The sequence below is a fragment of the Sciurus vulgaris genome, assembly GCF_902686455.1.
Source record: "Sciurus vulgaris genome assembly, chromosome: 15".
Classification (NCBI taxonomy): domain Eukaryota; kingdom Metazoa; phylum Chordata; class Mammalia; order Rodentia; family Sciuridae; genus Sciurus; species Sciurus vulgaris.
This window is the reverse complement of record NC_136476.1, coordinates 85,732,872-85,759,597: the sequence shown is the minus strand read 5'-3', so window position 1 is coordinate 85,759,597 and position 26,726 is coordinate 85,732,872. Positions and strand designations below refer to the sequence as shown.

At 56.5% G+C, this 26,726-nt stretch overlaps 2 protein-coding genes across 3 annotated transcripts in view; both read right to left on the bottom strand.

The window, feature by feature from the left end:
* Positions 1-531: 531 nt before the first annotated feature.
* AIF1L (allograft inflammatory factor 1 like) lies at positions 532-17,894 on the bottom strand. The gene is made up of 6 exons (XM_079113598.1): positions 17,705-17,894; positions 17,490-17,551; positions 8,581-8,647; positions 6,059-6,100; positions 4,506-4,668; positions 532-3,265 (listed from the first exon to the last, which is right to left on the bottom strand). The coding sequence occupies exons 1-6, from the start codon at positions 17,733-17,735 to the stop codon at positions 3,178-3,180; spliced, it is 453 nt and encodes a 150-aa protein (XP_078969724.1). The 5' UTR covers positions 17,736-17,894; the 3' UTR covers positions 532-3,177.
* A 3,034-nt stretch (positions 17,895-20,928) lies between these two features.
* Positions 20,929-26,726, bottom strand: part of LAMC3 (laminin subunit gamma 3) — a 50,489-nt gene continuing 44,691 nt past the window's right edge. For both annotated transcript variants that reach the window (XM_079111686.1, XM_079111687.1), the window contains exons 26-28: positions 25,837-25,983; positions 25,656-25,755; positions 20,929-22,282 (exon numbers count right to left, since the gene is read on the bottom strand). In XM_079111686.1, the coding sequence (XP_078967812.1) occupies positions 22,032-22,282; positions 25,656-25,755; positions 25,837-25,983 (498 nt within the window). In that variant the 3' untranslated portion in view covers positions 20,929-22,031. The remainder of the gene's footprint in view (positions 22,283-25,655; positions 25,756-25,836; positions 25,984-26,726) is intronic.

Here is a 26,726-nt window from a genome sequence, read left to right as displayed (position 1 = left end):
GTTTTCAGCAAGTTGCTAATCTGCTCCACGTCTGCTTCATACTAAACAAGAATGGTAAGATAGAATCTGTCTCCTGTGGATGTTGCAAGGAGCATGAAAACTCAGCTGTCTCCGGAGACAAGCTGGCTCACGCAGGACACCTCAGTCTGCTGCTGTGGTGGCAGTGGGAAAGATACAATGAACTGGACCTGACTTTCCTATGTTCATATGTGAACAAACAGGGCTGGGGAGATAGCTCAGTTGGTAGAGTGCTCGCCTCACAAGCACAAGGCCCTGGGTTCAATCCCCAGCACCACAAAAAAAAAAAAAAAAAAATCCTATGTTCATATGTGAACAACCAGTGTAACTCCACATCATGTGCAACCACAAAAATGGGAAGTTATGCTCTGTGTTTGCATGTATATGTCAACATACATTCTACTGTGTTACATAACTAAAAAGAACAAATTAAAAATTTTAAAACTCTGCTGCTGTTTTAGTTTTTCTGCATTTGCTGACCCTCACCCATCCCCAAGATACACCAAGAAAGACACCGGTTTGTCTGGTTTATTTCCAATCTGTAGAGGTGATATATCCCCCACATGTACTTATACACACACATACACACACACACACACAGCTTCATTCACCTGAGTTTGCCTGACAAACTCCTTTTGAGTCATAGGGACAAAGCCATACTTAGCAGTCCCTGCGTTGCTGGTTACATTAGTTAGATTTGGTCTTTTTCAGAAAGAAGACAGTTCAAGTCCCAAGAAGCTGAACCTTTAGTGAGAGAAGAGTCTTAGAGCCAACAGCCCCAACCTGAAACACATGCAGACCCCCTTCCCAGGAACCAATCTTAAGACCTTCTTTCCCCTGGGGTTAAGTTCAACGAAGTGACTGATAGGGGCTCCCCCAATCCATACAGAGAGAACCCTCTTTTCCTGCATTTCCAGAGTCTCTCCTCCTTTAAGGCTTCCTGTAATCTCATAACTGTGGCACCCATAGGAAGAAACCTGGTTGGTTCTATCTTCCTCTAAGAGAGAGGAACAGTTACCCTGACTACTAGAGGGAATCAAGGAAGGCTTGCTCTTCCTCAAAAGATCCTAGCCTGTCCCAGAGAGGAGGAAGGGGTAGGGAAAGGCCATTGCTAATCTGATATCTGCAGGGGGTGGGGAGAGGCAGCATAGGGGGTGGGGTAGGATTGTATATTTACAGGGAGGAATGTTGCTGGGGTTTAAACTTCAACTAGGCCTGTGCATTTGAAGCAGCTCCTTAGGCTGAAGATTAGTCAGTCATAACCAAATTTTGCTCCTGAACTGGTGGAGACCAGAGGACTAACAACCTGGCCTGTCTTCCCACCCTGCCTGCTGTACTCCCTCAGGGTGCTGCAGGGGCAGCACCCTGGGCCCTTGATTATGGGCCTGTAAGGAGCCACAGCCCCCCAGCCCTTTCCAGTTTCCAATCCTTAAGGTTTTGCAAAGGCTTTTCCAAGACTTGCCCAGGCCTGGGCCAAGCTAGACCCCTCAGGACGGCTGGGCAGCCACCCTCTTCTTCACATCGGTCTCACTGTCACTGTCTGGGTTGGAGTTCCCCTGGACTCTAAGTTCTCCAAGCCTGTGCGTTTGTTACTGGGTTCTGAACTCAGCCTACTGCAGTGCTTCATAAATATGTTCAGTGAGTGAGTGCATCTAAGTCCTGAATGCACAGGGTAAAGGAACTCAGAACACAGGTGAGGCCAAGGTGAGGCCTTCCTGCATGAGTTCTGAGAAGCAAGTCTGGGGCTGGGCCAGGAAGCTGCAGGGCAGGCACAACTGCAGAGACAGGCCTGGTCCTTATGCAAGAACTGATGCCAGTTCAGAGGCCCTGGGGAGGGTGAGTGCTGGCCCAGGGCCTTCAGAACCAGTGAGGCTTTCCCCAAGTTCTGACCGGGGAGATTGCCCTTTCCCACCCCTTCCCTGTTTTCAACACTGAGTAAGGCAGCCCAGGGCAGAGGTGAGGTGTGGGCAGGGGTATCAGATCACCTGGACTCTGGACCAGGCTCTTCCATCCCCAGATTAACCCCTGACTTTCGGCAAGGCACTTAACCCCTGTGGGCCCTCACAGTGAAATGAGAGGGCTCACCTACAGGGTGGACTACGGCCCTAAAATCCTGAGAGTCCACCTCAGGATAGGACCCAGCTGACCTCAATCCAACCCCCAAGACTCAAAGTTTTGAGCAAATCAGAAAGGGAGCATGAGTTAGACGGTGGACACAGCACATGTCAGGTCCAAGTGGGAGGACTTAAAGCTTGTAGCACGTGCTCAATAAATACCTGTTGAATGGATGAACAAACGGTGCAAGGAGGGTGAGTGCAGGAAGCAGTTGGATTCTAAGCAGGCTGCCATCAGATAGGCCGCCGCCTGCTTCTCAGCTCCTAGCTCAGCAGTGGTGCTTTTTCTGGGAGCCCTGACTCCTCATCCTTCCATCCTGGTGTCTCAGCATCCTCCTTCAAAGGTGGGATTTCACTGAGCTGATCGTCCCCTCAGCCCCTGGCCTCACCTCTGCCTCCGGAGCCCTCTGCTGCCCTACCAAGTGTCAGGGGGCTGCACTGTTTCTCTGAGCTGCCTATAAAGATGTGGCCAGAAAGCGAGGGTAGAGGGTTCCTTCCGGTTTCCTTTCTGAAGGGCTCGAATTGGCAAGCTCCTTTCCTCCCGCCTGTCATGTCACTGAGGATGAGAAGCAGCCCAGCCCAGCAACCACCACAGGGATCAGCTGGGGCCACGTTCTGGACCACCCAGTGTGGAGCTGTCCAAGAAAGGCCCAAGGAAGCCCTGCAGCCTTGTTCCTACCCCAGGGTCTCCCTGGCCAGGGCTGGGCCTGCGAGCCTGAACTCAGCTCAGACACATTCTGGAAGGATGGACAGCTTCGTCTTCAAGAGCGGGGAACATGGGCTTCCAGCTTGCTGCCCTATTTAGGGTTTGTTGTCAGTCCTTCTGCGCAGGGAGGTGAGGAGGTGGGAAGAAGAGAGGGCGGGTCCAAGGCTAAGGACTCTGGACCCTGAGCCCCTTCAAGGCGGGTCATTTGTGCTTTACAAAGAGATGGACGGAAACAAACACACCCACAATGAACAAGCAAGCAAACAGGACAGCTCTCAAGGAGTCGGAAAGGGCAGCGAGACAGGAGGGAGGAAGGGCAGGGCGGGAGGCAGCGTGTCCTCAGGGCAGGCTGGCGATGTCTCTCTCTGGGGGGGGCCCGGCTGGCTTGGGGCTGCTCTCGTTGGCTTTTCCCTCAAACATCATGACTCTGGTTTGGAGACAGAGGAAAGAAAGAGAAAAACAAACCACCAGATTAGGATCCCTCCCCTCATCCAGAGAGGTCTTCCCAGACTTCAAGTCTGCAGGGTCCCCCAAATCTATTCTCCGGGGAATCCCTGTGAAAGCCCACGCTGGCAGTGATGAGGCTCAAATTGGTGCCATGAATCCCCTGCCACAGGTGAGGCTCCCCCACTGACTTCTAGGCCACGCTCCTTCCCCTTGCTCTCTGGACAAGGCTGAGCAAGGCTGGGGTCTTCAAAACCCTAACCGAGCCTGGAGGAGGGGTACCGAATGGACTTCTGAGGGGAAACGGCCTGGATTTGAACACCAGCTCAGTACTTCCCAGCCTGGGCGAGTCAAGCTAGGCCCGCAGCCTCTCTGGTCCTCAGTGTCTCTACTGTAAGTGGGAACGCTAAGGTTTTGGGCTCACCAAGCTCAGCCTCCTTGGTCCTTGATAAACTCCTTCATAAAATAAGACAGGCATGGTTTACCTTTGTACTTCAGAAAAAAGTGAATCTTATTTCATAAAAGCCAAGTGGGGGTCCTTTCCAGCTGTGACAAGTGACAAGAAGACTCCAGGGAATTTCTCTTAATGCTCTTCAGTGGGGAAGGACGTTCAGGGTGCAAGGTTGGCCACCATGTTCAATGCTGGCCATGAGCAGGCAACTAGGCTGAAACCCGTATCACCCCACTAGCCCAAAGGGCAGCACTTCGAGGAAGACATGTATCGTCTCCATTTCACGGATGGAGAAACTGGGGTTCACCGATCTACAGTAACTTACTCAGGGTCATTCAGGGCTCAAACCCCACCTCCCTTTCGAAGGGATTTTCAACTCTGTTTTATGCTCACGACAACCCCAGGGGGTGGTGGAGTCACTTTACAAACTTTGCCCTTTGTTAATTTTTTTTTTTTGGCAGTGCTGGGGATTGAACCCAGGTCTTTGTGCTTGCAAGGCAAGTACTCTACCAACTGAGCTATCTCTCCAGCCCCTACAAATGAGGAAACTGAGCCCAAGAAATGCTGACCGACTCACACCATCGTCAGTGTCAGCGGCTGCTCAGTCTGGCTGGTTCTGCCAGACATGTGGCTGCAGGCTTCCCTGTGACCAAAGGGATATGAGGCTCAGGAAAATCAAGTCCCCAGCCCACCAGGTCCCACAAGTTACCTACTGGCCAGGGAGTGGCTGTGCCTTCAGAAGCCCATGAGAGGACCACAGGGAGGTACTCACAGCTTGAGGACAGCTGACCGCTTCCCCAGCATCATATTCACGAAGTCTCGGTAGGAGATGGTGTCGCTGACCCCACCTGTCACCTCCGAGATCATCTTCTTCATCTCCAGGTGGGTCTTGGGGACACCCAGCTTCTCCATCATCCTCTTTAAAGACATCAGGTCTGCGGGAGGAAAAGCAGGTCCACTCAGTGGAGACCGGTGGCTGAGGCTGGGTGTGGGAGCCAGGAAGGCTCCCCTCCTGCACCCCAGATCTCGGAAGGAGACCCACTCCCTGCATCAGCAGCCACGGTTGCTCCTCCTCGACTGAGGATGGGCCCATCGCTCCCTCTCTGCTCCTTTCAGAGGCAGCGGAGGCCAGTGCTATGGAGTCGGACCCAGGCTGGGATGGAGCGCTGCCATTCTTGGCTGTGGGATGGGGCAGACCATTTAACTGGACCCCTTCTCCCATCAGTGGTGGAATCATGCAGAGGCATGACATATGGAAAGTGGCTCACACCAGGTGTTCAGTAATGGAGCCACCGAACTTCACACTATGATAGTGATCTCCACTGTGCCCTGTGGTTAGAGTGAGCCCTGGTGTCCACACTCCTGCTACTCAAAGAGTCATGGCCCTGTGGGGGCCGGGAGGTCAAGGGGTGGGTCTGGCCCCAAGCACTGAAAGTCAGCCACTTGGGGACAGCTTGGGTACAGCGTGTCAGGTGACCAATTGCCACCTGCCACACCCACCATGCTGACCTTGTCCTTGGGCTCTGCCTCAGCTGGAAGGAGGAGGGAGCCAAAAATATCCCTCAGAGCAGGAAAAGCAACAAAAGAACAAAATTCAAGAAAAACAAGGAAGGCACCCTAAAGTCACGACAGCCCAAGGAGCTGCCACCAAGATCTGAGGCAATTTCCTCAGGATTGTTCTGCAGTGGACAATGGATCAGGGAAGAGGGCGGGAGTGGGGCCGAGTGCAGGGCCATGAGCAGTGGTAAGGCAGGGCAGGCAGGAGTGTGCCAGGCCCAAGGGTGCCAGGCTGTCCAGGGCCTTTCAGGGCCAGGCAGTTCCTGCAGCAAATAGCAAAAGGGCTGCCATCACTGACCATCAGACTTAAAATCGGCAAGAGCTTTCCGGAGGGAAGTTAGGCAGGTGCTTCAGAAGGCCCAACTGTGAGATTTACTCTGAAGAAACAACCAGCAAATGGACCAAGATTCCTGTACAAAGATGCTCTTCCCAGGATTACCAGTAGTTGAAATTGGAAATCAGCTGAATGGTCAATATTTGGGTATTGGCCAAATAAATTAGTCCATTCCTGTGATGGAATATCATGTAGCTATGAGGCAGAAGAACCTGTTCAGAAACCGAAGGCTGGGCCCTGGGCCCACTCCTCAACAACTGGGGGCCCCAAGCAAGTCATTCCACCTGTGAGTCTTGGTTTCCACATCTGTGAAATGGGGGTAATTGAACCAGCCCTGACCACACTGTAGCACTGCTGGTGAAGATGGAGCTGTGGACCTCAAACCCTTCACCCACCCCGTTGCCCCTGCCTCCAGACCTCCAGTCCTCACTCACCAATTTCTCCTTCATTGTTCAGGTCAAACTCCATGTATTTTTCTGAAAATGACAAGCAACACCTGAATTAGCCCGGAATCAGCGTCCCTCCCTGCAGGGGTCCAGGGACACCTGGAGAGGGCCAACAGGTCCCAGGGAGCCCTCATTACCCTCTCAGCCCACAAGTCTGAGTCCTGTGGCCTCAGCCACAGTCTCTACAGACATCTCTGCCTGTACCACCCCCACAGGCACCTGGGAGGGAAGACAGCAGGGGGTCACTATGACCCCAGAACTAAGAAGGCAGCTGCTTCCTCCTGAGTCCTCACCAGTGCAGACCAACTGCATCTGAATCTGCTGCAAAGTGACTGGAACAGATTCTCTGTCCTAGAGACTTGGATCCAGGAGGTGGGGCAAGGTCAGGAGGGGTGTTTCAGAGTGTCCTGAGTGACCCAGGGATCCCTGGGTTCAGAAACCAACACAAAGGCCCTTGGGCCTGCGATAGCTCACAGTGCCACATACAGACACTCCACAGACACTGCCTACAGGGTTTGAAATAAAATTCCCGGATCCAGGACTCCCGGAACTCCAACAGCATGTGAGATGCTGAGCTTGGCGTCTGCCGACAGGGCACTGTGTCCTGTCCATAAACCATGTGGCCTTGCACGGGCCACCCTGCCTCAGTGGAGGGCCCTCATGGTCTATCTGACCACAGAGCGGCCAGTGGAAAAGCTGCTATCCCTGGGTGACCTGCCGGCACTCCAACCCCTCCACCCTAGCCCGCTGGCGTCCTGGCACCGACCCGCCCCCCGCCTGCTCCAGTGGGTGGAATGTTCTCTCAGGTATTCTCAGGACGCTCCTCATGCCTTTGGGGTCCCCTTTCTGAACAGGCCCCTCCGTCACCACTGAGCACTCCTGTCCCTCCTCGGGGCACATTTTTCTCCGGAGTGTCTAGTGTGGCTGGCTCCCCGCCCTGCCCCTGCCCCTGCCACCATGACACGGCATTCCCGCTGTAGACCAGGCCTGCCGCGGGCCTGGTGCAGTAAGTAGCCAGTGCTCCCTTGGACAGCAAGTGAGCAAATGATTTGAAGACCCTTCCAGTCATTTCCGTTCCAACATAACTTCCCGTGGTTCGTTCTGCCCAACAGACCCAATCCTACGACTCAATGAAGACAAGTAGAAAGGACGTCAGACCCCCGGGACCTGTCTCTCCTCCCAGTGGCCTGCTGGTGCTCCGAGAGGAGGAATCCGCTGCTCTACCCTGCACGCCTCTCCTGCAGGCCGCGGGCACAGGTGGGGACAGCGTACCTTGTTTCCATTTATCTCCCCCCAGCACCCCACCGTTCCGGGAATTGAACCCAGGGGTGCTCCACCACTGAGCCACATCCCCAGCCCTCTTTATTTTTTATTTGAGCCAGGGTCTTGCTAAGTCGCTGAGGGCCTTGCTGAGTGGCTGACCCGGAATCTGCAACGCTCCTGCCTCAGCGCCCCAAGCTGCTGGAACTCCAGGTGTGTGCCACCAGGCCGTAATGTAGAAAGCCCACAGCATCCTGGCTATAAGCAGGGGCTTATGGAGCCAGACTGACAAGCGTTCCAGTCCCCACTCTGCCGTAGTGAGCTGTGTGACTGCCTGCCGATGACCCCACCTCCCCAAGCCCGAGTTTCTCTGTAAATTAATGATTGCACCAACTCCCTCCCAGCAGATCGGGGCGATTTGGGGAGCTCACAATGCAGGCTGCTAGGAAACAGGCACCTGCCGGCTATTATTCCTATCATTAGCCATTCAAGTTCTGCCTGAAATGACTGAGCTAAGCCATTCGAGGCACACTTGGCAGGGTCTCTGCCTCGGAGCAGGGAGGATGCCCACAATGCAAAGGCTTGCGAGGGGGTGTGACCTCCAGGACATTTACCAAATGTGCTCTGTAGAGTCAGGGCTCTGGTGCCCCAAGTGCTTCCCTGGGGCAGGAAAGGTGGGTCTGCCTGGCTCCTCGTATGCACAGCTCCTCTCCTTTGCAGCCGCTGGCTGGGAACCAAGCACCAGGGCCCCGAACAGAGGAACCTTTATGCTGCCCCTCTCCCCACGCGGGCTCCCGGGCCCTGTTTTCTTTTCATCCTGTGCTGCTGGGATTCAATGGGCAGAAACTCTGCCCCCCTGCCCCACTGTAGTGACACAAACGTCCATTCTCCACAGGGGCTCCTGAGATGCTCCTCCTCGGTGAGGGGGAGAGGCAGGGACTGCTCACAAAGAGCGGATTGTGTGCCGGGCCCGGGAGTGAGCAGGGCTGGACAGGGCAGGCAGGAGCCAACCTGAGTCCTGCTGGGCGGCGGGGAAAGAAGGGCAGGGCCTGCAGGCCAGGGGCCCACAGTGGCAGGAGGACAGCCTGCTTCGACCCTCAGGGGACCCATCTTAGAGCCTGCCAAGAAGAGGAGCATTCTGGATGAAGTGGCTACAGCCCAGCCCTGTGAGGTTAAGGAGCCCCAGGTGCCAGGGGCAAAGAGCCAGCCCAGTTCTCCCCAAGAGAGCAGGGCGGCCAGCCGCAGCTCACCTTTGAAGGCCGAGAGCTTTTCCGGCAGGTTCTCTTCATCACTGTACTTCTGATCACAGAGGAACTCCTGGAGCAAGAACAGAGCTGAAGGGTTTGGGGCAGACGTCCCGGGCACACAGCTCCATAGCCCGGCCACCTCCTCTCCTGTTGGATGGCCAGGCATGACCAGGCAGGTTTTGCCCAGTGGGCCCTGGTTTCCTGTCAATCCCCAGAGGCAGATCTGCACAGCCTACACTGGGGTGGCAGTTTGCCCTGCAGCTTGGGGAGGTGCAGCTTTGGCAGAGACCTGTGCCACTATCCCTGCCCAGTCCCTGACTCCGGGATCCCCGCAGCCGTGAGCACCCCAGCCATGCCGCGGGTTCCATCTTTCCCGTCGTAGGTATGGATTCCAACCAGTCAGCTGCCCGCTGCACCTCGCGTGCCTTAGCCCCCACGTGGGGATGATCCAGGTCTACTGCCTGAGCCCGCGTGAGAACCCAGTCAATGAGTTTGCTTTTGTCTCTGGGCATGTTAGTCTCTGCCCTGGCCAGAAGATGACTGCTGTTGCTTGGGAGGTCTGGTCCCCTCTCACCTGCGCCCCCATCTGTAAAACTGGGGATTTAATCCCTAGCCTGCTCCCCTCAGATGCTTGGAGAGGCTCAAATCGACTGGAGGTGACTACACCCTGCATCACTAGAAGGCAGGCTGGGTTCGGATCACGAATGTGAAAAGGCAGGACTGTATCCACCTCCTGGAGCACCTGCCCGGGACCACTCCACCGCTTCCCTACCCCAATCTCAGACTAAAAGTTGGACAATTCACCCTTCTCTGTGAGCTGGGGCAAACCAGCCTCCTCCCAGGGTCCCAGATCCCTCTTCTGTCCAGTGAGAGCTTGGACAGTTACAGGCTCCCAGACACGGGAGGCAGGGGAAGCAGACAGGCGGCATGAAGGGGAACACTAATATAGGGCTGCCAAGTTTGCATTTTGCCAATAAAGGCTTTTTAGACAATCACTGTTGGCTGCTGCCATGAGTTCGGAAGTTCATCATCTCTGAATTTTAAAACGGGATCCAACTCACTACACCTCCCTGCCTTCCCTTTGTTTTATCAAGAACTGGAACTTTGTGGGGAACAGGCCCAAGAACACAGGCAAGCCCAGCATCAGGGAGCCTCTGGGGAGAGATCTAGAGGCCCTCTCTGCCCTCCTGCTCTGGCTGACAGTCCTACTTCAGCCCAGAGCCCGTGTGTACTGACCACCCCTGGGGATCTGGGTCTGCTTGGTTCTCCCTGCAGGTAGTGGATTCAAAGAGAAAGACACAGTCCCTGGTCTTAGAGATAAATCACACACACGGACACAGAACAACTAGGCAGCAGCTGAGAGCAAGGCCAAGAGCAAGCAGCTAAGAATGGCTTCCATTCATCGGCCCCCAGGGGCCAGGCTCTCTACAGGCAGAACGGCTGGGGACAGGAACATGGATGATCACCTTTAACCAAGAGAGAGCTTTCTCCTTTGCACAGGTCACCACCTGACATACTACTTAATCCGTGTAATCCCTTCCTGACCTCCACCACTAATAAGGGGCCTCAACCACACTGGCCTCTTTTCTGTGCCTCCCACGTGCCAAGCTCTCTCCGACCTCAGGACCTCTGTCCAGCTGTGCCCCCCACATCTACGCGTGGTTCTCTACCTTACCTCCTTCAACCCTTTGGTCACGGTCACCTAAGTGAGGCCCTCCTTGCCACACTGTTTTATGCTGCCCACTGTAGTCTGTCCCCCCTTCTAATTCACCTTGCCACACTCTGCATGGGATGAACTGCCCTGGCACTTTCCACTGGCATTGCTTGTTATGGTTATGGTCCACTGTGTCCCTTGCTCGGATGCAGGGTCCACACAGCAGATGCTCAATAAATGTTTCTAGGATGAGCAAATGAATTGAGACCCAGAGAAGATAAATAACTTGTGCAAAGCCGCGCAGCTAGCAAGTGGCCTAGCTGGAATAAGCTTGGTAGTGGACGCTGCTTGGGCTCCTGCCCTGTACACAGCTGAGGATCGGAAGCCATCCAGGAAGGGGATGCTGGCAGGAGGCAGGTCCTCAGCCTCAGGTCCCAGGAGGACATGCTTCTTGTCCTGCGATCGCCGGGTGCCCAGCTCTCAGCAATGCCTGGCATAGAGTGGGCACTCAGTAACATCTGCTGAGGGATGGAGACGCCTGCCATTTGGCCCAGAGTTACTTCCTCTGCCCTCCCCTGACACCATCAGACTGCTTTGCAAAAGTGTGTGCCTGTGCAATGGAGACTGGAAGGGACTCAGGGAATGGTCTCACATCTTTTCTCATAGCCAACAAATGACAAATGCTTGGACCACAGAGTGGCCAGGGTGGAGGAAGCAGCTGACCAGTTCATGTGTGGGCAGGCAGCCCTCCCCCCGGGTGTAGGTCAGCTGTGCCCTGGCAGGGGGCGGGGGAGGCAGGCGGCAGGAGGGGCACAGCTCCCACCCCGCTCCAGGCTTGGGTGCTGGTTCTTGTCACACACACACCCCGGCTTCTCCTCCAGGCATCCTCCCTCCAGATCCCGGCTCAGCCTTGGGCACAGCCTTGCTCAGGGGGCAGGTGCCTTCTCTACTCAGAACCCCCACTCCACCCCGGCTGCCCTGGCCCTGGGCCCACTGGCAGAGGAGAGAGAGATTGAAGCCACCCCAGATATTTGGAAGAAAAGCAAAACATCATAAAGAAGGCAAGCTTAGAGACAGAACGCCCGAGTCTGAATCCACTCAGTAGCTGCGTGGAGTGGAGACCACTTCATTTGCCTATGCCTCAGTTTCCTCATCAAGGGAATAAACAGCTCCTATCTAGGGCTGGGTTGTGGCTCAGTGGTGGAGCACTTGCCTAGCACATGTGAGGCACTAGGGTTCGTTCCTCAGCACCACATAAAAATAAATAAATAAATAAATAAAGGTACTGTGTCCCTCTACAATTAAAAAAAATAAATTAAAAAAAAATCATATCTACCACCTAGGCCTGTCCCAAGGATGACAGCAGGGGCTAAATATGTGTGAAGTGCTTGACTCAGTGCTTGGCACTTAGTACATACTAAATAACTGTTAGGTCTTTATTGTTCCTAACTTCTAACATTTCTGTCTGTGCAATCAGGTTCCAGAACATCAGTTATCAGACTGCTACTCCCCCGATTCAGGCTGGTTATGATTCTCTCTCCCCTTTCTGAGCACCCATTTGACAAATGGGAAACCGAGGCTCAGCGAGGTTGCTTGACATGTTCAAGAGGACTCAGGGCCTGTGTCACGCCACCATCCCTGCTCCCTCCCTACTCCAGACAAGGAGGAGGGAGCCTGGCCACAGGTTTCTAGGCAAAGCCTCCCGTACTGGGGGCAGCTGCAGCAGGTTATCCCAGGGGGCACAGCCTACAGCAGTGCCCTGCCAGGCTTCTCCCAACCACTCCCCAACCCCACCCACAGCTTCCCAGCAGACATTGGGAACTGCAAGCAGGTGGGACCATGGGGGTGCCGCACCCGAAGCACTGAGCCCACTCGGTCCTCAAGGCCAGCGTGCCCACAGGTGCCACCGGGAAGGCAGCAGAGTATGGAAATGTCCGCCCAGTCACCCAGCCCAGAGGGCCTCCTGACAGCACCCAGCTGCACTCCTTGTACAATAGAAGGGAACAGCAAGGCCCCAGAAAGGAAGGGGCTTGCCTAACGTCACAATGCCTGGAAGCCCCATGTAGATAAACTCTCTGGGCACGGGATGTGCGGGCAAAAGGACGGGGGTTGGATCAGGTTGCTGGGGTGCCAATCCTGGTTCCGGCATTTAGTAGCTCTGTGACCCAGGACAACCTGCTTTACCACTCTGGTCTTCAGTGTCCTCACCTGCAGTGCGGGCACAATGATGGTACCTCCTCAGGAGCTGCGGTAAGGATTGAATGAGCTCTCTGCATTGGAAGAGTCTGGTCCCCAACACTTAGGGACAGCTGGCCATTATTACCGTGCATTGGGATCATCCAGACTCAAGCCATCCCAAGAGACGAGTTACGCGAGGAAGCACCCACCACAACTCTCTTTGCCTCCTGACCTTCTGGCATGGACAGCAAGCTTCACTTCACCCTCAGACTCCTGGCTGACCTGGCAATGCTAGCCACCCACAGGGGACAGAGTGCTGGGCTTCCATCACAGCCCTGGGAACAGTGCCCACAGCCACATGGGCTCCCTGCTGCCTGTTTGGTCACCCACAGCTTCTGATGCCCATGGCACACCCCACCAACCCCAGAGCTCTGTCCTGCAGGCCCAGGAGGGGCAAGTTCCAAAACCACTAGAGGCTGGCGGGCCCTGCTTGCCCTGGAACCCTGCCACCTGCCCACCTACTTAACTCCCTTCTGGGGCTGGTACCTCTAGCACCTTCTCGCAGACCCTTGCTCCCGGCCCTGCAGGCCTGTCTTTGTGAATTAGCTGCAGCAGAATTTTAGGGTAGGTGGATATCACCATCCTGAAAGCCATCCAAGGGCCTGGTGGCTGACACCCTGGGCAGGAACCATAAGGACAGGCAGCCCCATTCCAAGGCCATGAGGCCTCTGATGCAGTCCACAGGCTCTTAAAGGGCCAGGGTAGGTCACAAATGCCCGCCCTGTCACCTGGCAAATAGCAGAAGCCTGTAATGTGCTCCCACAAGGACAGCAGGCTCACATTCCCCAGGGCTTGGGGCCTCAGCCGGACACTGTGTCCTCGCCAATAGATGGGCAGCTCAAGAAAAACATCCCAGCAACCACATAAATGAAGCAAACCCTGCAGAAATTCCATCTCCAGCTGACTGTGACATGGCCACATCGAGGTCACAACTGACCGGACCTGCCGGGGACACTGAATCCCCAGAGGCTCACGTGTCCACTTATCACCATCTCCCTTATAATATATTAAGGGAGAGCAAGAGAGAAGGGTGCCCAGCAATGCCAGCTAGGCACATTCACCTGGGCAGGGTACAGGAAAAGAGACGTGCCTGTGTGTCCAACTGGGTCAGGTCTCGGAGGTCATACATGTCCCAGAGGGGCTGAGGACACGTACAGCCTTGGGCAGAGTCCCAGCCCACCCTGCCAGCTTCCTTCCAGTGCAGATGGCATGCAGGTACTGAAATGACCACTGGATGCCTAAATGCTGAGTGCCCTCCAGCTGACCCTGGAGGGCTGGGACTGCAGGATAGTAGCCAGAGATCCTTATCCACATAAACAGGAGGCCTGTGCCACCACCAAGCTGCAGCCACCTGGTGGACAGGGGCCAGGGCACCTGGAGTTAGACAGACCTGCCCCTGCCACTTCCTGGCTGGGTGACCCTGGGCAGCTGACTTCATCAGGCTGTCTTATTTCCTCACCTCTGAAACAGGAGTCACGGTAACCTGTGCCCCACGGGGGTATTTAGCTTCACACTGACACCTGAGGGAGCACTGTGCTGAGGGGGGTCCATGAGATGACACATGACAAACACAGGTGATGGAACACAGTCACCAACAGATCCTGACTGTAGCCAGACAACTCGAGTGCAGGCCTGCTGTCCTCCTGGCTCCTCCTCTCAGCCCCAGGGCACAGGCCCACTGAGGGGCAGCCCACCCAGACCCACTGCTTCTCTCTGTCCCTATGAGAAGCTAGAGAAAGTTGCTCCCTTTGCCATCTAAGGCCAGGCCTTACTGGCCTGGGGTCACCTACCAGGCCACCAGGGCATGGGGAATGCCAGCTATGTGCGGGAGTAGGAGGTGCCCTCTGGGCCTGCCCCTCCAGCAGTGCCGATGTGTACACACACACATGCGCACACAGGATGGGGCCAGGGTGGGCGCAGAGCCCGAGCCGATGGTCTGGGTTCGAGCTGTGGCTGTTGAAACCCAGGCCATCGACTCAACCCCTCTCAGCCTCATTTCCTGTAAAATGGGAGGAACAGCAGCCATCGTAGGGTAAAAGTGCCGTTCTGAGATTGTGCCCACGGCAGGCCTGGCACAGCACTGGCACCTTCCAGCTGCCCAGGAACTACTGGCAGAAAGTAAAATGCAACCAAATAAAGCACAATGCATGTGGCTCCCCTGCCTCCCTGTCCCCGCCAGGACGTCTGGGCCCACCCAGCTCTTCTCCACTCTGACTCTAAAATCCCTTATAATAACAATGGCTAAGAGTGAACCTTCTGGAAGCTGTCCATACCAGGGCAGGAGAAAGGCCTCAGAAGAAACCGGCGTGTTGGCCCACAGAGGGCCCAGAGCTGCCAGCCCAGTTGGGTTCTACCCCAGGCAGCAGCCAAGCAGTGCCCAAGCTGCCAGGTACGGCTGTGGGTCATGCAGCCCCCGAGCAGTGAGCCACGACACCCTGACCTGCATAGTTTCCAGCCTCTGCAGGGCCACTGGGCTCTGCTCCACCCAGCCCCAGAATCCACTCCAGCAAGACAGCGGAGCTACACCCGAAGGAAGGCTGTCCAGGCCCTCTGTCCAACTCAGCCCTCTCTAGAATATTCACTGCAGCCACAATCTTGGGTGGATGAGACTCAGATCCTCAAGCAGAACAATTCTCAGGGAGTTTGGTCATCTCCACTGATTTTTTTTTTTTGGTTGGAGGTGGGGATTGAACCTGGGGATGCTTAACCACTGAGCAACATCCCCAGTCCTTTTTTATATTTTATGTAGAGACAGGATCTTGCTGAGTTGCTTAGGGCCTCACTAAATTGCTGAGGCTGGCTTTGAACTTGTGATCCTCCTGCCTCAGCCTCCTGAGCTGCTGGGATTATAGGCATGTGCCACCGCACCTGGCATCTCCACTGATTAATGCAGGGGCACTGAAGGAGGCAGGGACCACTCCTCTACTGTAGCTGGGATGAGCATCCAGGATGGGCCATTCCGTATCTCAGGAATACCCCAGGTTTCCACTCCCTGTACCCTGAGGTCCCAAACAAATGACAATAGTCATGACAACAGTCGGCCCTCCTACCCGTACTTTACACAGATTATCTCCCTGAAAAATCACAACCACCGTTATCTCTTCTTGGCAAAGGAGACTCAGAGAGGTGAGGTGGCTTGCCCAAGGTCATGGAACCAGTGCTTGGCAGCCTGCCTCATGACTGTACACTAGTGTGGCCACCTTGACCTGCTGTGGTCTGGAAACAGATCAAGCTTCCAGTTGGATCCTGAAGCTTCCTTCCACCAGTTCACACCCTGGGTCGAAGTCTGGGCTCACGTAATGGGTCTCAGTAAGCATCCAGGGAGGGAAAGGGCACTAGACTGTGAGCCCTGCCGCAGGCTCCTGTGTGTCCTCTCCGGGCATTAAGGCCCTGAGATGCTTAGACCACAGCCCTTTCTTGCTCAGTTTCCCCAGTCACAGTGCTGTCCAAATCAGGCCCTGATAGATACAACCTTTCCCTTTTCTGAGCCAAGCCAGTTCCTCTCCTAAAATGACCCCATGCCAGCCACCCCGCTTTGCCTCCACAAGGGTGGAGTGGGCACAGAGAGTCCTGTGCACTCTGGCCATCAACTACAGTCACCTAACCGTCCCCCATCTGCAGCTGCCTCTGGCTCAGGGTCCTGCTGGCTGTGGTTGGACACAGCCAGCTCAGAACCCGCCCAGCCAAGTGGCCCAGGGGGGCTGTATGAGGTCAGGGTCCCAGGCTCCTGTCCAGAGGATGAGAGCAGCCAAGACCAAGGTCAGCCTGTTGCAGAATAAGCTGGGAAGGAGCCCAGCAGGCCAGGACCCCTGAGCCTCAGCCAGATTTCCAGGCCGTCTTTCAGCTGAGATCCACATGGCACCAACCCTGAGGTGCCCAGAGCCCTCCAGGGAACTCGGCAGTGAACAGGAAGCCTACTTTGAGGCAGTCCCAGGAAAACAAGGAGGAAATCAAGACCAAGTTGCTGGCAAGAGGAAATCCTTTACCCGGCCCCAGCCCCTTAACCCACCTCCCCACAGCCTCCACTGGGGCTCTGCTGACCCCACCAGCTTCGACCTAGGACCCTAAGCTAGGCTCAGTCCCTAGATGTCCCATGGCCCAAAGGAGCCGGCAGGGGGAATGCTAGCCTTGTTGAGTGGGCACGGTTCTGCCACTGGCCTGGGAGACGTCCTCCTCAGCAAATATCTCTAGTATCCTCCACCGGGTGCCTCCCCAATGCCAGTGCTGGCTCATGCAGGCTACCCAACTGCCCTCACTGAGTCCTCACAGTGACCCTGCCCCCGGTGACAGGGTCTTGCTGAAGACCACGGAGCCGGTACATGACAGAGGCCAGGTTTTGCAGGACCCTGAAATGCGTGACTGTGCTGCCTCTGACCTTGACCAACACCAACAGACCCTGACACCTTTCCTTATCTCCTAGGATCTACATGATCATTAAGCAAACTTACATAGAGAGCTTCCGTTGTGTGCCTGGCAACAGCTGGAAGAATTTCTCTATAGAAATTCACCAGGACCAGCAAGAAAAGCAAGCAGTCCCTAAAGTAACCTTTCCTAAAAGTTAAAAAGTTGTGTTGGGAGCAGGGAGGTAAGCTGGAGACCACAGAGAACCGCCAACATTTTGGGTGAAACAAGAGCCTATGTTTTAGGGTGGACAGCCCTGGGCTGGGTGTCCCTTCTGGCGCCAAAACCCTGCGCGGGTCTCTAGTGGGCTTGCAGGGAGCCCAGATCCAGATCGGGCTGGCAGCGAGCTCCTGGATGGGCCCCACCTCCCTAGCCAGAGTAACAGCTTGCAACTCGAGAAGCCAGGCCCGGGCTGGGAGGTGGAGAGGACCTACCTGGAGTCAGAGGCGACAGGGCTGAGGCCGGAGAGGCAAGTGAGGCCCCGGGGAAGGGAAGGAAGGGGGTAGATTTTGCGGCGGACACTGCCTGGCTGAAGGTGGCACCGCAGGGCCGTGGGGAAGGCGAGGGCGGGAGGCGCACAGCTTGGGCGACCCGTGCGCTGCCCTCGGCCGCGGCTTACCCGGTTGATCTCCGCCAGCCTCCTCTCCTGCCGGGCTTTGAGCAAGCCGAACGCCTTTCCTCCTGGAGGAGACAAAGAGGTGGCCGGGAAGCGGGGGCTCCGGGCCACGCGTCCCCGCCCGCGCCGGTTCCCGCGCGCCGAGCACCCGGCGGTCCGCCCCGCGCGCGCAGGTGGGGACGCTACGCGCAGGACTACGCGGGAACAGCGGCGCCTACCTTGGAACCTGTTGCTGAGGGCGACCGACATGATGAGCGCCGGGCTCCGGCCGGCTCCGGGCTTGGCGGCCACGGCGAGGGACGAGGAGGGACAGGCTCCTGGTCCGAGCTTCGGCTGCTTGTGGCGGCGGGAGCGAGGGGCGGAGGAACCGCGCGGTGGCCGGACACACCCCTCCCTCGGCTCCGGCTCGCGTCCCCTCCCCTTCCCTCTCCTTATCCCCTCCCCTGATCCGCTCCCCTCCCTTCGTCCCCTCCCCTCCGCTCCCGGGACGCGGGCATCAAAGCGGCTATTATGCGGGCCGGGAAGCCCGCCGCCGGCCCCTCTGCTGGAGGACCCGGACAATGCAGTGCGCGGACCGCGCTCAACCCCTCCCTAGCCACCCCTGCCCGGACCTTGGCAGCGAGTCCACCTGGCGATCTCGGTACACACTTCGTGGACCTGGACCGGAATGAGCATCAAACGAGGTGGCAGAGGCACAGGGTAAGCGCTCAGCCAATGAAGGCTGTCGCATTACTGTCGCTCTGCGCATTAGTGCCACGGTGACACCAAGGGCCCTTTAAGTCAATTAGATGAATTCGTGTCTTGTTAATAAAACTGTCTTAGGTGCCCACTGTCCAGGCGCTTGGCATTGCACACCAGTCACTGCATTCTCAAATCTCTGTGAAATAGGACCGGGCATGCCCATGTTAGAGAGGAGCCGGGAAGCTGAAGCCTGATGGCAATCATAAAGTGGCCAAAAACTCCAGAGAGGAGGGCTCAGGATGCAAGAACTGGGGACTTGTAAGTAGGGTGACCTTGAAGTCTAGTGTCCAAACCAGAACAGTGGGAGAATGAAGGGGCCAATCCTAAACATTCTGTTGGGGATGCAGGCAGGACAGGGACTACTGGTCCTATGGAGGCTCGGCCAGCACACGATCGGATCAAGGAGCCTCCTTCCCCACAGAACTTGTCTCCATTGGGACCCTTAGAATTGGGATCCTGGGACCAGCTGATCATCTTTTTCTGACTACTGATGGAGAGGGTAGTGGCCAGGCTGTTTCCAGAGAGGGGTGGACAGAACAGCTTGTGGCCAAGGTCAGCACAGTCATTTGAGGGCTAGTTCCCTGCTCCCCAGCATAGCCAGCTCCAGTTCTCCTAGTTACTCTCTGTCTATTCACTCCGAGGACTTAGATGTGGACAATCTATATGACCACAGGCAAGTGCCTTATCTGTCCAAGCCTCGGTCCCCTCATCTTCTGAGTGGGGTAGATGAGAGCACCTCACTAGGCAGGGGCTGTTACACCTTTTCCTGGGTGGTTCGAGCAGAGCATAAAAGCCTGGGAGGAAGCAGGGTTTGGGAGTTACACCCTGGCCAATGGGAGCCAGTCCACCCGGAGGCCAAGGAAGAGAGTGGACTTTGAACAGGCCTTCATAAATGCAGCTCCCAGTCCAGGCTCAGAGAGCCTGGTGCCCTGGCCAATTGGACTGGTTGACCTGGATCAGCTGCTAGGCTGCATTGCCAGCCAGATGTTCAGCAGCTGCCACATTCCACCCAGGAGTGATCAGCCCCATCTCTGGGGCCAGGGAGTGGCGCTGCACCCACCAAGCATGTGAGTCACAAGCTGTCATCACCGTGGTCAGAGAGGAAGCCTGCCCTCCCCCATCAGGATGCTGGGACTGGGCTTTGTTGAGCCCACACCATGTCAAGAGCAGGCATCGGAATGTCTGTCAACAGAGAAACTGGGCGTGGACCGGAGCAACTTCAGCGCCAGCCCCAGAGGTCTCTGGAGAACCCCTGTCTCCTCAGTATTGCTCACATCAGACCCCTACTGCCAAATTCCCAGGGGAGCAGCAGCCTCCTCCAAGCCTGGAACGCACCCACACACTCAGCTAAGTGGTGCTGACCACATTAGCCCCCCACCTTGCCTGGATTTTCAGGATCTCTGTGGAGGAGTACACCCTCCTCTGAATGCTGTCCCCCACCAGTCAGTGGGCCATCTCTCACTGGTGGCTTTGAACCCCTGACCTCATTATCCTGAGCAGGGTGGAGGGTACTGAGCCCCGCTGGGTCAGTCTCTCCTGAGAAGCTGGAGCTGGGATGGGCATCCAGCTTATCTCTTGCAAGCACTTCACCTGATGACGTGCAAACCCGGGGCCCTGGGCTGGGGCTGTCCTCTGCCATCAAGTGCAGAAAAGCTAAGGAAGTTGATCTGTAAAAGGGAAAGACCTGAGCAAACCGAGAGCGAAGCAGAGACAGAGACCAAGAGAGGAGGGGCAAGAGGAAGAGTGAGACCTCCCAACCAGCTCACTCAGGTTCCCTCCAAGACCTGGCAGCCTTTCCCACCCCAGGGTTCCAACAGGTCCTCCCAACCGACTCTCCTTTTCTGCCTAAACCAATCCAGGAAGTGCTCTGGCCTTGTGGACAGGAGCCCTGATGGAGCATGGAGCCAGCTCTACAATCCCATCCCTCTACCTGGGTTTCCAGAGTGAACCAGGCTGGCCAGGCCCTCTGACTCCAGACCTGTTGCTGTGTGCAGAGCACCCCTCCCTGCCTCCCGCCTCTCTTCTCCTGCCCTCCTCCCCACTAGCATCCCCCCCCCCCCACTCCTTGCTGAGATTGTTGTCTTTTTCCCAGTACTTGGGATGCAACTCAGCGCACTCTACCACTGAGCTACACCCCCAGCCCTTTTTACTTTTTCTTTTTGGGCAGGGTCTCCCTCAATTGCCCAGGCCAGCTGCAAACTTACTTTTTTGTTTCATACTGGGGACTGAACCCAGGAATGCTTACCACTGAGCTACGATCCCAGTCCTTTCTTCATTCCGAGACAGGGTCTAAGTTGCTGAGGCTGGCTTTGAACCGTGACCTGCCTGCCTCAGCCTCCCGAGCAGCTGGGCTCACAGGGTGTGCCACTACCCCCAGCAGGTCACAGCTTCCTGCTTCAGTGTCCACCCAAACCAAAGGTCAGCTGAGGGCCTCTCTGCATCCCATCTCTCCAGCTCTCCCAGGCCCCGGACATTGCCTGACGAGTCCCCCCAGAGCCCAGAGGAGAGTGGTGCCCGTGGCAACAGGACCCCCACAAAGGCTCCTGTGGGAAGAGCTCGGCTTTCGCCTCTTCCCTCCACTGTGTGGACAAGAGGGCCAGCAAGGCCTATCCCATCTGCTCCTACAAAGTCACTGCCATGTGTGTGCCCACAGCTCAGCCTGGCTGCCTACCAGCAGCAGAGGATTAAAGACACGTCGCCCTGCTGGGGAAAGGGTCCTTTATTTCCTCATAAATAGGCCCACGTTGCCGCCCATTCCCCTTGACAGGGGGAGGGGCAGGGAAGCAGGGGGAGGGGATGGAGGAAGACACAGGTCACCCCAGGGCCAGGCCCTGCTCTCTTTAGGAAGAGGGCCCAGGAAAGGGTGGGGAATGCCAGGAGGAAATGCCGGGGAGTCCTGGGCAGAGGCCCCAGGGCCTGGCCACAGGGGGATTCCCCAGGCTGGACCACTGGAATGGCGGCCAGGGTTCCACACCCACAGCCTCCCCTGTGCCAGGTGGAGCTGCAGGGCCAGTTTAGGAAGTGTCAATCAAAGTTAACCGGGTCAACGGGGACACAAAGGGGTGTTCCCAGTGCCTGAGATCCTGTGATCCGGGCCCCACTGGAACCTGAAGGACCTGGTTTTCTGGACAGGTAACAGGCTGAAAGGAGTCCAGGGCCCAGGCAGGTGATGCACGCAGCTGAGTCTGGGGCAGACCCACATCCTGGGAGGGAAGTGTCCAGAAACGACAAGGCCACCCCTGTCAGGGGTGGGACTTGTCCTGCTGGATTAGTGGGCCATACCATGGCCTCAGGGGACCCTGGGCCTTGGGTTCCTGCTCTTGCTAAGCCCACTCCAGCTCTCTGCAGGGTCCCTCTCACCCCCCCAGGTGCCAGCACTGCTTGGGCCCCTGCTGTCTGGAGCTTGGAAACGTTAGCACTGCAGGAATTTAGCATAAGAGAACAGTCCCAGCTGCAGGGGGTGCCCACACCAGCTGGCTCTCCCAACAGAGCACCGACTGTCCAGTGTGCATACAGCACGTGCATGTGCTGGGACTAAATGCATGTGTGTGTCACACACAGACACACGTGTAGATGCAGATGTCACTGGCATGTGCGGGGAGGCACCCAGCAAGGGCCTTGCACACATGGCCACTTATGGGCTGTGAGTGGGCCCTCACTACTGCCAGCAGAAAGGTCCAGACACACCGGGGAGGGAGGGCACCCGGCTCTGGTGGTACACCAGTGTGGGCACACTGTGGAGAGGATGTGTGTGCCCAAGCCACCAAACAAGAGGTGGGGTGTGTGTGCCGGGACCTAGGGGCCTCACTGCCAACTGGCACAGTGCTCCGGCAGGCTGTGCAGAATGGCCTCCAAGTTCTGCTTGTCTGCACGGATCTCAGCGAGGTCATTCTCGAAGCCCTGGATCTGCAGCTCCTGCTGCTCCGACTCTTGCTCCAGCAGCCTCAGTTTCTGCTGCAGGGCCCCCTGTGAGTCCAGCTGCAGCCGCAGGCCTTCCAGTGCCCACTGGGTCTCATTCAGGGACTGGGCTGGGGCCTGATGGGCATCCAGTGACCCTGCAGAGAGGCAGACAGCCTCAGCAGGAGCCAGCACCTTGCTGGCCCCAGGAACATGTTCGCCCCCATCCCAGGACTCCCCCCAGCTCAAAGCTCCAGGAGTCTGACCGTTCACCACCTACCGGGAAGCACAGCGGTGGGAGGGGGTGAGGACCTGTGCATCCCAGCAGGCTCATGGGCCTACTTGGGAACTGCCCCTGTTGGGTGGCCCCGGACAACTGTTCACTTCTGTGAATGTGCAACTGCTATTGTCAAAATAATAATTAAAAACAAAAACAGGCCACGATGACTCCTCTCTGAGCCCGTTTCCTCCCATGCAACAGTGAGAGGCCTACGACGCTGCGACTCGAATGTGCTGCGTCAGTTCACCAAGCGCACATCTGTAGGCACCACCTGTGTGCAGGGCATGGGGTCAGGGGTATTCTGGGTGGATCTGGAATACCCCCAAAGGTTCATGTCGAAGGTCTGGTCCTCAAGTAGTTGTGTTCAGAAGTGGGGCTTTGGGGAAGCGAGTGGGTCATGAGGACTCTGATATCATCAATGGATCGATCCACTGAGGGATTAATAATCTGATGGCTTTGTTGGGAGGAGCAGAAAGTATAGGAGGGGGACCTGGTTGGAGGCACTGGGTCCTTGGACCCTTTATTTTTTTTGTGGTACCAGGGATTGAACCCAGAGGCTCTTAACCACAGAGCCACATCCCAGCCCTTTTATATTTTTAAGACAGGGCCTCATTGAGTTAGGGTCTCATTGCTTAGGGCCTCCCTAAATGGCCACAGATTTGTCATCCTCCTGCCTCATCCTCCCAGGTTGCTGGGATTACAGGTGTGTGCCACTGCACTTGGCTGGGAACTTCATCTTGTCCCGGACCTTGCCTTCCCTCCGCTTCCCAGCTGCCTTGCTCTTTCACTACGGTGTTCTGCTTTGCGTCAGGCTAAAAGGAATGGAGCAGGCTGACCCTGAACATCTCTAAAGCTGTGAGCCAAAATGAATCTTTCCTCTTCTAAACTGATTTCCTCAGGTATTTTGTCACAGCAACACAAAGCTAACGCACAGGGTAAACAGCAGGGTTTCGGGCTTCACAAGGGGCAGGAAGGCTGTAGGTGTGGAAGGCAGGGAAGGCCAGCCCTGCATGCTTCGCTCTCCTCCCAGGAGCTAAGGACGCCCTGAGCCTCCCAAGCCTTGGACAAGGGGGTGGGGAACTCGGGGTAGTGATGCTGGCAGGGAATCCACAGGCTGCCTCCCCCACCTGTCACTGAGTGACATTCAAGAGAAAGACAGCTCAGCCAGGTGGGAGAGTGATGGAGACAGGGAAGTGGGTCCAGAGTGGCTTCAGAGCCATAGGATCCCACTGGGCCCCAGGGCTCCTCAAGGCCCTGAATGTCCCAGGCAAGAAAGGCTGGGCCGGGGCAGGAAGAGGAAGAGCGGGGCTGAGACCTGCCGGCCGGGCGAGGCCTGCCTCCAGCAAAGACCTCCATGGTCCCACTGTGCACGAGAAAATCCAAACAGCCTGCCTTAGGGATCCACTCCACCTGCCGGGCTGCCCGGGGCTCCAGGGCTCCGTCCGGGTCTGTGCTGTGCAATCCCACAGCCCCACATCTGGCACAGCGCTGGCATGGAGTTGGGTGGTGGTGACAACAGCCGGTGTGGCTTGCTGCACGCTGGCATGGGGTGTAGACTGGAGGCCACGTGTGCACAGAGCCTGCTGGAGCCCCGTGTGCACCACTCCCCCACAGACTGGCCGTGGGACCCCAGGCACGGCACCTAAGCTCGCTGTGCCCCAGTTTCCTCTGCAACATGCTAAGAGAGTAACTGTCCTTGCATCAGAAGATTAGCCCTCTAAGACCTCACGGGTGGACAGCTGAGCACGGGCTACTCTTGTGCTCATCTGGAAAGACCCGTGCCGTGGAGTAGCCTTGAAGTCCCGCTAGGCGAAACAAGTCAGTCAATAAGGGGCAAATGCCACGTGACGCCACTACACCAGGTACCCAGAGGAGTCAGGGTCAGAACGAGAAGGGTAGGGCCAGGAGCGAGATGGAGAGTGGGCGTTTCGTGGGGACAGAGCTTCTGCGAGAAGCTGAGAAGGCTCTGGAGACGGACGGTGGTGACAGCGGAACAGCTGTGTGCATGTCCTTAACCCTCAGTGTCATCTGGGTCTTGAAGTCCCCCAGAGGCTCACGTACTGAGGGCTTGGTGCCCAGCCCAGGAGACAACGGGGAGGCAGCAGCACCCTTGGGAGGTGGGCCTAGTGGAAGGAAGTTGGGTGGCTGGCGGCATCCCTTGAAGGGGATCTTAGGATCCTGGCCCCTTCCTGTCTCTCTTTGCTGCCCGAGGTGAACAGGCGGCTCCTCTGCCACGTGCTCCTGCCACGATGTTCTGGGCCACCAGAGGCCCAGAGCAACAGGACCAAGGACTGAAGCCTCTGAAACTGGGGGCTGAAACAGACTCTTCCATTTTTTTCTCCCCAGTGCTGAGGATGAAACCCAGAGTCTCAGGCACAATAGACAAGCACTCTGTCACTGAGCTGCACCCCCAGCCCTTTTACCCTTTGAGACAGGGTCTCACTAAGTTGCCCAGGCTGGACTCAAACTTACGATCCTCCTGCCTCAGTCTCTGAGGGGCTGGGATGACAGGCACGCACCCCCTCACCCAGCACCATTCCTTCTTTTAAGTTGATTATCTCAGGTATTTTGTCACAGTAGCAGAAAGTTAACGCAGTAACTGAATGGTAATGATGGTAAATACTAGGTTATGTGCATTTTTCTACAATTTTTAAACAATGCATGTCATTCATTTCAACGTAACTGCTCTGAAAATTGTCCTCCCATGAGGGGCCTCTGGTCTTCCATGCCTTGGTGGGGCTGCCCCCTTCATCTACAAGCCTCTGAGGCCCACCTGGAGTTTGACCTCCTTCCTAAGAGCTGCTGTTTACTGGCTCTCTGCACACTGTGCCATGGAGAGCGCTTTCTAAGTGACTCCACTGTGACTCCCACCTTAAAGATGGGGGACTCCACTCAGAGGGCTGGAGTGCCTTGCCCAAGGTCTCACAAGTAAGGAAGGGCAGAGTCAGACTTGAGCCCTGGTCTTTCTGATTCCAAACCACCCTTGTCTCTGTGACGTTTCTTTCCCTTGGAGCCGCTCATCTGGGCTCGGGTGTCTGTGTGCCTGGGAGTTTTCTGCATTTCCTCCCGTACCAGCCTTGGGGCCTGGGCACAGAAAAGCATTGTGAGTGAACAGCTTCTAGACACCTGCCTGTCTGGCACGGGGCTTGGGTGGTCACCACAGTGCGTGACAACCACAGGATGGGGATGGAGAGGTGGGCAAGTGTCTTGGGACTGCACCTCACAGGAAGATGTCCTCAGGGTCTCCTTACCCAGCCTGGCAAGTAGCTCCGACAAGGCCTTGATGTCCTTCTCCAGGGAGATGCGTGACTCCTGGATCTGCCGCTCCACCGTGCTCAGCCCAGCACGCACCTTTGGAGGAAGGAGAGCTGGAGCAGGTCCCTCCTGGCTGCCAGGGGCAGGGGCAACGGGGCAGGGCCTTTGCACACCTACCAGTTCTGCTTCCTTCAGCTCCTGACTGCGCACTCCTGAGGTCAGTGCCAGTTGGGAGGCCTGATGGAGGGTGGCCTGCGTCTGGCTGGCAAGCCGGCTGGCATGGCGGTGGCCCTGCTTCCCCTCCCTCAGCAAGGTTCTGGCGAGCTACAGGTGGGCATCAGGGGCAGGGAGAAGAGGGGGGCCGGAGTAAGGCCTCTGGAGGAAGAGCTCTTATGGCCAAGAGGAGAAGAGTGGTGAGCTTCCGCACCAGGGTGCATCCATTTATCCAGCCACTTTTTTTTTTGGTACTAGGGATTGAACTCAGGGTGCTTTCTCACTGAGCTACACTCTCAGTCCATTTTACTTTTTATTTACAAACAGTCTCACTAAGCTGCTGAGCCTGGCCTCGAACTTGCAATCCTCCTGCCTCAGCCTCCACAGTTGCTAGTATTAGAGGGTGTCATTCACTCAACATTCAACAAACATGGACTGGATGCAGGCTAGATGCTGGGCACGGTGAAAACTGTACAAAACTACTCATTTCTCCCTAGAGAAGAGCAGTTCCAACTCTATTACAGATGGGCAAACAGAGGCTCAGAGAGGAGGCAGAGGCTGGCCAAAGTTCAAGTGGCAGAACAAGAAATTGATCCTGGGGATGCCTACTTCCAATCCAGCACCTCTGAAGCCCAGGCGACCATGACAACAGTTTACTTGTTGCGTGAGCCACGAAGCTGAGGCAGAGCTGGGGACATCCATTAGAACTGGGCCCCAGTGTGGGAAAGCCAGCGGGTCAGGTCACGAAGCCAGGCAGGTCCAGATAAGAGTCCTGGTTATGTGACTTAAGTCCCAAACCCTGGCTGAGCCTCGGGGTCCTTACCAGACACCCGGGGGACAGCAATGACACCTAT

What these genes read in the sequence shown, in the direction of transcription:
- AIF1L (XM_079113598.1), bottom strand. Translation starts at nt 17,735, where the DNA reads ATGTCGGTCGCCCTCAGCAACAGGTTCCAAG. An exon ending in CCTCAGCAACAGGTTCCAAG is followed by an intron (nt 17,552 to 17,704) that starts GTAGGCGCCGCT and finishes TGTCTCCTCCAG; the next exon opens with GAGGAAAGGCGTTCGGCTTG. An exon ending in GGCTGGCGGAGATCAACCGG is followed by an intron (nt 8,648 to 17,489) that starts GTAAGCCGCGGC and finishes TTCTTGCTCCAG; the next exon opens with GAGTTCCTCTGTGATCAGAA.